General features: G+C 43.3%; 1 protein-coding gene across 4 annotated transcripts in view; it reads right to left on the bottom strand.

The window, feature by feature from the left end:
• Nucleotides 1-368: 368 nt before the first annotated feature.
• Nucleotides 369-10739, bottom strand: part of ALK (ALK receptor tyrosine kinase) — a 704322-nt gene continuing 693951 nt past the window's right edge. For all 4 annotated transcript variants that reach the window (XM_045447274.1, XM_045447273.1, XM_045447275.1 and 1 more), the window contains 3 exons: nucleotides 5450-5584; nucleotides 4659-4749; nucleotides 369-1652 (listed from right to left, as the gene is read on the bottom strand). In XM_045447274.1, coding sequence (XP_045303230.1) covers nucleotides 966-1652; nucleotides 4659-4749; nucleotides 5450-5584 — 913 coding nt within the window. In that variant the 3' untranslated portion in view covers nucleotides 369-965. The remainder of the gene's footprint in view (nucleotides 1653-4658; nucleotides 4750-5449; nucleotides 5585-10739) is intronic.

The raw sequence follows: 10739 nt of genomic DNA, 5'->3' as shown, positions 1-10739 counted from the left end.
CACATCAGCATGGTAACTTTCATGATGGAAACTGTTGGAACGTTTTGGCCGGGGATGTATTGATACCTAGGCCCATGAAGGGATGGGTTTCTATGCTTCAATGTATCACTGCTGCTTAAGATTTTTGCTTTTAAATGATCAGAGTTTATTTTAATTAGTGGAAAAGTTTTAAATTAAGTAAGTGATAATGCCAATCTTGAGTTTTCAATCCGGTAGGAATCCTCACACTCAGTTTTCCCCTTTTTAGTAGGAGGGTTTTCTTAAGGCATGAGGTATATTAGCAGGATGTTTGAATCTCTGGATCTGTACGTACGGTGTTTTGTATCATATTCAAAGTACGCTGAATATCTGCTTTTCATTCACATGAGTGTATTCACATTTTCTTTATGGTACCGTAACTATTCATGTTTTTACAATCATCGTTGAATCAGCGCAATCAAAAGCATCCGGACATCATCTAAGGGGACATTTCAGTTAGTTGTCTCTGATTTTTCCTTGCCCGGTAAAGAATGAATGTCTTTCCCCGTGCCAGCCCATTACAAGCACCTCCTTTATTTCTGTTCCCTCCCCCCTCTTCAAGTGGTCCCGGTCCACATCAGCAAGGTAAGGAGCCACCCATGACTCCGACTATGAGACACATAAGCAGCGAATTCTGACTGCACTGAGGCAGAGCACACACAGTTTGAGAGAAGCAGGAGGCAGCATACATCAAACGCCCCCAAGTCGGGGCCTTTTGTTTCTCGCTTGTCTTTATGATATTTTTCTTCTTTTGAAAGAATGAGATGAACCCATGCTCGAAACCTTTTCCTAAAGCATTTTGAAAATACAGCTGTTTCTGTGGCACTTCAAAACAAGTTGGCACAAAATGAAAAGCGACGTTTGGTCTCTGGTTGTGGGGGAGCCATTTCCTGTCCCTCCTCCACGGGCTCAGGGTTCCCAAGGAAGATAAATGAGTGCCAGTGGGCTCAGGGCCCAGGCTGGTTTTTCAGAATGGTGTCCTCGTAATGACTGGTTCCAGGGGCAGTGGTGGCCTCTAAAGGTAAGCCCTGTTGCTGGTAGCCATAGTTGACATTTCCACACGGGAAGTGACGTAGCCTGAACAGAGGCACTTCCTTCATGTTGGCAGTCAGCGAGGATGGTTCTAGGAGCAGAGAGGCGCCCGGAAGTCTGCCAGTTGCAACGTTCGGTGGGGCGGTACAGCTTCCCTCACGTCCCAGGTTTCCTCTCTCATGGTGCTCCTTCTTTGCCGGAGGATTGTTCTTTTTGGTGGGTTTCTCTGTAAACCATGAGCCATAAGTTGGGTTCCATAGGCTGGTGGGTTTGTTTCTGGATCCCTGGACTTTGTGTAGCTCTGATGGCGGGTTGGACTGAGAGAACGCCATATTAACGTGTCCCCCTTCCACGGCGGGCCCTCTGGTGACTCGAACAGAGAGCTCCGCGGCCGTGGGTTTCTTGGAGGCTTTGCCGGAGGAAGTGGAAGGCAGAGGGGGCGGGGCAGCTGGATCCTGCCCTTCCTCCCGTTTAGCTTGTGGAGGGGAGACGAGGAGAGGAGGAATACCCTCTGGGTCTTGGGGCCTCATGGGCACCTTTTCTTCCTCCTCCACGAGTGGGCCATACTCTATGGGCAAAGCGGTGTTGATCACGTCTGGGTCCTACAGGTGGGAGAAACAAACCGATTAAGATGCTGAATCACAGAATTGTTGGATCTGGAAGATCCCTTAGCGATGGTCTCGTCCAAACTTACTTTACAGATGAAGAAACCATTCAGCGTTTATTGGGAATATATTAATTCATAGGCACCGGGGAATAGGAAGTGAACGGGAATCATCCTCATCCTTAAAGAGCTCGAAGAGGAAACCCTAGTATAGAAGTGTCAGGTGCTGGGAAGCAGCCGACTGCCCGGGGCAGGGGAGGCGACCAGGACAGGCTATGCAGGCTATGCCCACCACCTTGGGCAAATCTTGCAGATTCACGGGTTAAAAAAAATATAAATCAGTTTAAAAAATTATTCCAGTGTATTCCCAATAAAATCCTTCAACTACAAAAGTCTGTGTGTTTGACTTCGTGTGTGTGTGTGTGTGTGTGTGTGTGCGCACATGTGTATGCACACGCGTGTATGCACGCAGGACAAGAGGGAGGGGAAGGGAGGAGAGGAGACACAAATGCCGTGCTGGCTTACAAGATTTATCTCTTCTCGGCTGGGGCACCTGGAGAGCTCAGTTGGCTAAGCACCCCACTTCGGTTCAGGTCACGGTCTTGTGGTTTGTGAGTTCGGGCCCCATGTTGGGCTCTGTGCTGACAGCTCAGAGCCTGGAGCCTGCTTCAGATTCTGTGTCTTCCTCTCTCTCTGCCCCTCCCCCTCTCATGCTCTTTCTCTGTCTCTCAAAAATAAACATTAAAAAAAAAAGATTTCTCTCTTCTCGGGGCACCTGGGTGGCTCACTCGGTTAAGCGTCCGACTTCGGCTCAAGTCATGATTTTGCTGTCCATGAGTTTGGGCCCCACATCGGGCTCTGTGCTGACAGCTCAGAGCCTGGAGCTTGCTTTGGATTCTATGTCTCCCTCTCTGCCCCTCCCCCACTCACTCTCTTCCTTAAAAATAAAAACATTAAAAAAAAAAGATCTCTTTTCTTCCTAGCTACCTTCCATTTTCATATTTGGCTGGGCTACACTTGATGATAACTTTTCCCCTGTTACATCTTCGTGTGTGCAGATTACACAGTGGTTCTTTATCTATCTGGCCTGGATACGCTCAGCCTCTTTGTGAAACCCGCGAAATGCTGCAGTGCTGTGAGGAAAACCACTTACAAACCTGACTTTGTGCTAGATCATTTTTATAGCAGTGGATTGTAATATAGAAAGGCAGAAGCAGTTGCCAGAGATTGGAAGAAAATTTGTGGAAGGAAGCTTAAACTTGGGGGAATTTAATTCTTTAATATTTTATGCAAATTGGGAAAGCCATTGCTTCAGTTTTGCAGAAGAGTACATTGGTCCAGGATTTGTCAACAAGGAGCGTGAGAATAAAAATAACTACATCCTGGTTCTCTTATTCTTTAGTTCTTTCCCTATTATTAATCTCTATGGGGGGAGTCATTCAAAATATACTTGTACAGAATTACCTGCTTTTAAGAGGGATGTTATATACTTTGGAGAAAAATTACTCCGAAGTGTGTGTGTGTGTGTGTGTGTGTGTCTACACACACACACACACACACACACACACACACTTAAGTGGGTATATTCCATTAGTATAACAATAACCTAAAATGCCATTCACAGAACACCAAGTTTTCTGAAAGAACCCCAAATAACTTGATATCTAGATAAATGCCAGTGCCCTCACTTTTTTTATGTTTTTATGTTATTTTTGAGAGAGAGAGAGAGAGAGTGGGGGAGGGGCACAGAGAGACGGAGACAGAATCCGAAGCAGATTCCAGGCTCCAGGCTCTGAGTTGTCAACGCAGAGCCCGATGTGGGGCTTGGACTCACGAACCACGAGATCATGACCTGAGCTGAAGTCTGTCGCCCAACCGACTGAGCCACCCAGTTGCCCCAGTGCCTTCACTTTTGAACGGAAGATGCTGGAAGGGTGAGACTCTGGTGCTGGGAACGAAGGATGTGGCTTGAACATGTATGTGTCTCCTGTCACAACTGAGGTGATTTAGAGAGGTCGTGGCTCATTGACTTCTGAAATACTCTCGAGAGTCAGATATCCTGGCAGAATGAGAGCCGAGAGAGGGAAAGATGTGTGGAGAGGTGACACTGCCACAGGGAGGGAGCATCCCTGAAGGGTCAGCTGGTGGTACAGGTGGAGGGACTCCTGGGGGGGACAGGGGGGCACCATGCAGCTGGTGATGCAGGTGGAGGGGCTCCACCTCCACTGACACATGGGGAAGGGGGTGAGACTGGGTGTAGATGTCCAGGCAGGGGGGAAATGAATTCTTAGCTTCTCCTCTCCTGAGGTAGGAGGCGTAATCTGCTAGAATGGGGTAGAAAAGGGAGAATTTAGAGTCCTTTTTGAAGGAAATAAGGACAAGCAGTACTGCTAGGAAGCTTTGTGGCTTGGAGAAACCTCTCCAAGCCTCAACTCATCTGGAAAGTGGGGATATTTTGTGTACCTGACTGAGGATACAATGGAATACATGGAAAGCGATTTGCGTATTACAGATGCTGTACTAACGCCTTTGATGATGTTAAAATTTCTCCGAATCACCTTGTTCCTCCCTTGAATCCCTCTGATATAGGTCATTCGGCATAGGATTTAACAATTATATACTGGCAGTGGTTTCACATTAGCATTTCTCTAGCCACACCATAAACTGTTTGAGAGCAGGTGTTTCCCATACGTCTCTGAAGCTCCAGTTTTGTCTACAAAACCATTAGTTACCCAGTAGGGTTTTAGTCAGCACTTGTGAGTCCTGATACCCTAATATTATTGAGTGTCTGAAACTGTGTCATGTGTTGGTGAAGGAAGAGGCGGTAACTAGCATTTATTTCCAAACCGGGCAAACTGAGGCACTTGTCATTTTACTGCAGAGATAAACAACCATTCTAGTGATTGCAACTCCCTATTTCCTGGCTGGTTTAACTTTCATTTCACATTTTGGGATTTGCCGTCTTTTCCACATAAATGCTGGTCAAAGGGAAAAGAGTTTATACCTGGGTGCAGTATTCAATCCTCTCCAAAATTATGGCAAAGTTGGGCCTATCTTCAGGCTGATGTTGCCAGCACTGGGTCATTATCCGGTATCTAACAGAAGAGTAAGCACACTCATTAAAACCGGGAGAAACAAGGGTGAAAAATAGTTTCCCCAGCACTTTCCCAGGGGGACCAGAGGTGGCACTGTCTTGGAGAGTGAAAACTCATCTATGTCCCATGTGGCTGGCATATGCCGCCCTCTGCCGCTGGGCCAAGGAATCGCGCCCAGGTGTAAGGCTGTTAGAACACCAAAGCCCATTAACAGACGTCCTGGTGTTTACATGAAATATGGCTCCTCTCATTCCATTTCTGAACTAAAGTCACCTCTGGGGAAGAATATTCTAATTATATTTCCCATCTGCCTTGCTTGTGGGAAGGAGGTGAGGGATGCCCGACAAGACAGCAGAAAATGCAGGGATTGGAAATCTTTAAAGGTGACTTGAAACAGATGGCATAGGGCAGCCGGGGCGGAGTCTGGGACACAGATTCCTAAGAGGTGTGGGGGAGCCTGGTGAGTCCACAGCCTCCAGTCAGACAGTAGATAACTTTCAAGTCATGACATTACTGCTTCCGAGGGGCTGGAGGACTAACCCTCCTCACGCAAGTCACAGACACACTCCTATCCTGGGGCATATTAAATGAGGTCAGCCATCTGCCCCTTCATCTTAAAAAAGCATATGTGGCTGCAATATTTTTTGAAAAGGAAAATCATCCTTAGCAACTTGTAGAAATGTTCCCAAAAGAGTCATACACGGGCCCAGGACAGTTCTTAGGTGGGTCCATCCGTCCTCCGCTGGTGACGAACTCCAGAACTTCCTGGTTGCTTTTGCTAGGGTATGGCATGTATCCAAGAGAAAATATTTCCCACAGCAGCACTCCAAAGGACCTGTGTACAGAACAGAAGATATGATATGGGCACACACACGCGCACACACACACACGCAGATATATAGACATACACACAGGGACACACAAAGACATACACATACAGATATAAAATTTGACTCTTTTGTTACACATTTTCCCAAATTGGGAATTCTTAATATGGAGAACAACAACAAAAAGAATGAGAAAGTAGCCACATGCAATGCTCCATAAAAAGGTAACCATTGTTAGCATGTTCTTTTTTTGTTCCAGTCAAGTTCCTGTACTTAGATTTTTTTTTTTTTACATCACTGCAGTTATATTTAATAAGCAATTTTGAACCTTGACTGTTTTTGCAGTTTCCATTACAGGATAAACATTTTCTATGCCAATAGAAACATTTGAAATGGTCCCAAAACATTCCCTGGAGTAGTTGTGCCATAATTTGCCTAATCATTTCCATATTGTTTTTAATTTTTTACAATATTTCAAAGACTGTGATGAACATCTTTGTGCATTTTTTAAAAGAACAATTTCCTTAGGAAAAATTCTTCAAATTTGGGATTAGGATAATCTAGTAAAATCTAGGATAATTCTAGTGGAATGACTAGATCAAAAGAATATGAACACCAAAAAATTCTTGGCACATACTGTCCACTTCCACTCTTCCAAATGTGTCATTCCCAATCACCAAGCAGCACTATGCAATAATGCATCAGACATTCTCCCCAACATTGAGTATTCTTATCAAAAATGAGAATTATTGCTGATTTTAAGGTAGAAAATGGTAGAATCTTTTAGATTATATTTATTGACTTGATAATGAACACAGTTGTTTTCTCAAGTATATTCGCTTCCTCCCCCCCCCCCCCCAAGAATTGTTTGTATTTTTTTGCCCATTTATGTCTACATATTGTTTTGGTATTTATTAATTTTATTTTTTATTTGTAGACCTACTTTATCAGAGATACTAACCTTTATCCAAAATTGAAATAATTCTATCAGTTGCTTTCTAATTCCACTTTTTAGCATCCCAAAGATTTTTATTTTTAGGTAGTCAAATCTATTTTTTAAAATTTTGTGATTTCCTCCATCTGTTTTATAGAGTGTACAATCCTCCCTTCACCAAAGACTAGATGAGTATTTGCTGTTTTCTTCTACGTTGTATTTGTTCTTCCTCTCCAGCTGGATTTGAGAACTTAGTTTGGTGTGTGGTGTGAGGTAAGGGTCTACATTGAATCATTTGCAAACAACAAATCCTCTAATACTATTCATAGAATAATTTCCCCCTGACTATTGACTTGTGAGTAAAAACACATCTGTTTCTGAGCTCTCTATTCACTTAATCTATTTGCCTGCTCCTTGCATGATGCCATTCTGTGTTACATTTTGTGTATTTATGTTGCAATATCTGGTAGGACAGTTTTTTCCTCAAGAAATGTAGTTGAATTCTCATTTGTTAATCTGTTTTAAATGACCTTTATTTTTTCGTTTTATTAAAATTTTTTTTAATGTTTATTTTTGAGACAGAGAGAGACAGAGCATGAGTGGGGGAGGGGCAGAGAGAGAGGGAGACACAGAATCTGAAGCAGGCTCCAGACTCTGAGCCGTCAGCATAGAGCCCGATGTGGGGCTTGAACTCATGGAACGTGAGATCATGACCTGAGCTGAAGTCGGACGCTCAACTGACTGAGCCACCCAGGCGTCCCTAGTTTTATTTTTTTAATGTTTACATTCATTTTGAGAGAGAGAAAGCGCATGAGCGCAAGTCAGGGAAAGAAAGAGAGAGAGAGAGAATCCCAAGCAGGATCTGAGCTGTCAGCGCAGAGCCTGATGTGGGGCTCAAACTCACAAACTGTGAGATCATGACCTGAGCCAAAACCAAGAGCTGGATGCTTAACAGGTGCCCCCGTTTTAAATAAACTTTAAAATGATGCTATCATGTTCCAGAAGCATCATCTTTCATATTTTGACTAAAATTTTTATTTTAGCCTTTAATTTCTTAGCTTTTTGGCAAAAAGAAAAAAAAAGGGTCTATCCTTGTTTTTGCATCTGAGTGTAGTTTTCAGATGTTAATAAATATTCTATCAAAAATTGTAGAGAACTATAGCTTCTCCATCTCCTAAGGAAAAAAAAAAGTACATCATCTTGGTGAAATTTCAAAGATTCTTGTGAGGAGCATTGGGCAAAGATATTGTCCATATTTTTCAGGTGAGAATTCTAAAGCAGAGGTTATTATACAGTTAATCTGAGACAGACTGGAATACGTTATTAGATCTCTCGATTCTGCTAACTACAAATTGCCTGATGTATATATTCTTCTCAGTTTGTCTTCCCCCAAGGCAAAACAAAATAGGCAAAATCATGCAAAAAAACCTGGTAGTAAGGCATAATGGATTCCAGCTATCTTTTTTCTGCCTGTCTAGGTAGCTAGAGAAATAGATTATAGTATCCTTTGAGAGAAGCAGCATATTAGACAGCAAATAGATATTTATTTTCTTGGTTTGGAGTTCAAAGGAGCAAGAGGCAGTGTTGGTCATAGAACTTTGATAATTTTAGGTAAGGAGAGTTGTCATATTTAGCAAATAGCCATACAGGAACCATATTTCTTCCAGACAAACAAGAGATGCTTTTAAAATATAAGTATATCCCAAATACTGCCTGGGATATACTTATACTAAAAAATTGTTCACCGTTCATCTGAAATCCAATTTTAACTGGTCATCTTTTATTTTATGTGCCAAATGGTTCTATGTTTTGTCTGCCAAATGGTTCTTTAATCACCTATAAGCCTGTCCTAAGTAGGAGCAATAGAGCCCATGGCTTTGCCCCAAAACATTCAAAGCCAAATAAAAACAAGTATTTAAAAAAAAAAAACAAAACAAAACAAGATACTCTTCCTTCTCTTGGTATTAAACTTGCTCTGCCTGAAATTAAAGAAACAGCTTAAGTAACTGCTGATTTAATTGTTTTAAGAATTTGAATCAGTGAAGATAATCTGGTGACAAGGTTTTAAAATTGTGAATCGTGCTGTGCTCATCAGTCTTTTAAAGCTACATTTTATTTTCCTTTATTCATAGCTTGGAGCACAGTTTTTGGAAAAATGGGAACCAAAAGTGTGTCTGGCTTTTGGAATGGGTAAGTTAAGGGGATGAAAGGCAGAGTGTAGGGAATACAGTCAGTGGGATTGTAACAGCGCTGTGTGGCGACAGGTGGTAGCCACACTTGTGATGAGCACAGCATAATGTATACACTCGTCCAATCACTATGTTGTACATTATGTGTCACCTGTACTTCAACAACAACAAAAAGGTTACTGTACTGTATTTAGGTATCCAGCCAGCTGATCCCACTGTCTCCTGCAGTTCTCCTGGGAGCTCGAGACTCACAGACCAGAAGCCCACTCAGCATCTCCACTGGCCTGTCTTACAGGCATCTCAGACTGGACTTGTCCAAAAGCTCTTTCCCCACCCAACCCATCTCCTCTGTTCTCTCCAGTGTCGGCCATCCCAGGAAGTGCCCTTGACCTCACTCTTGCCACACCTCCCACTCTACAGCTGACTTTCAGCAATCCTGTCCACCCTCAAGGCACAGCTCGAATCCCACCACGGCTACTGGCTGCCCTGCCACCACTAAGCCTGCCTCTCTGTTCTCTTATCGAGAAATGGGCAGGGTTTCCCATCTTCACCTGCCCCACTCCAGTATCGCTTCATTGGCAGCCAGAGTGATTTTTTTTTTTTGTTTTTGTTTTAAAGATCCTGTCAAGCTCTGGCTTCCAACCTTTCAGGGGCATCCCACTGTGCGCTGAACAGAACCCACGTCCCTAACCTGGTTCCTAGGGCACTCCACGTCCGGCCCCTGCCTGCCCTTCTTTCTCAACTGTCACTGGCCCTCAGGCTCACCAGCTCCAGCCATGAAGACTTGTTTTCACTCCTCAAACAAGCTCATCTTGCTTCTGCCACTGGCCTTTTACATTTGACTTTCCCCGCAGCCTGGAAAGCCTTCCTCTCAGATCTTTCCATCTTTCTGCCATTCAGGCATTGGGCTGTCACCTCCTCCATGGAGCTTTCCCCACCATCTGGACTAAACAGCCTCCCTCCTCAGGCCCCTCCACCCCACACTCTTTATCCTCTGCTTTTTTGTCTCCATGGCACTCATCAATATCCGAGGTTATGCAATTTATCTGTGTCTTTAAGCATTTTAATTAGGAAATAATGTAAGCTTTAAAAAGGAAAGGTAATATAATAGATAATTTTGTACCTAGATGTTAAACTTTTGTCTTATTTGTGTCCAGTCTCCTTTTCTTTTTTTGAAGAAAAAAAAAATACAGTTAAGTCCCAACCTCCCTCCTCTCCTCCTCCCCTTCCTCCCCTTCCCTCACTGAAGTTGGAATGTAACATTCCCATCTATGTTTGCAGAGTTTCTGCAATGTGTGAAAGCATAATAACAAATCTGTATTATAGACTTGGCTTTTGTATTGCAAAATTATGCATAATGATATCCCACCCCTTTCTGGAACTTGTCTTTCTTTCAATAAAGGTTGCATACACATTTATCCATGTTGATACATGCAGGTTTAGTGTGTTCTTTCATATTGCTAAATAGTTTTCTGTGATATCGGTAAACCACCATTTATTTTCCATCCCCCGTTTGAGGGATACTTAAGTTGTTTTTGCCTTTTCTCTATTATAAACAGTGTTGCAAATGAACATCCTTGCCCAAATCCATTTTTGTCAACCTCTAAAGTAGACACTTGGAAATAGAATTGCTGGGTCACAGGATAGACATGTGTTCAGAACGGTTACCTAATTACTGAACTTACTATCTGCATTTGGCTAGGGTAGTTGGTGATGCTCTAACTTTGGTGCACGTGGAATCACCCAGAGGGCTCCTTAAAACACAGATTGCTGGGCCCCACCCCTACAGCTCCTGTTTCATTAGGCCCGAGGTGAGGGCTAAGCACCTGCATTTCTAACAAGTCTCAGGTGATGCTGGGGCTGCTGATCCCAGGACTACTGTGATCCACTGGGTTTGGGTAAGTCACATCCCAGTGACTTAAAACAACAAAGGCTCCTGCTTACATCATCAAAACATGGGTCAGGAAGGGGATTCTGATCATTGTGACTCCCCCGTCTTGTGATGTGTTTCGCAATTTGGAGGACGTTTGTCCATTGTCC

The sequence above is a fragment of the Leopardus geoffroyi genome, chromosome A3 (genome assembly GCF_018350155.1).
Source record: "Leopardus geoffroyi isolate Oge1 chromosome A3, O.geoffroyi_Oge1_pat1.0, whole genome shotgun sequence".
Classification (NCBI taxonomy): domain Eukaryota; kingdom Metazoa; phylum Chordata; class Mammalia; order Carnivora; family Felidae; genus Leopardus; species Leopardus geoffroyi.
This window is presented reverse-complemented; position numbering and strand designations above follow the sequence as displayed.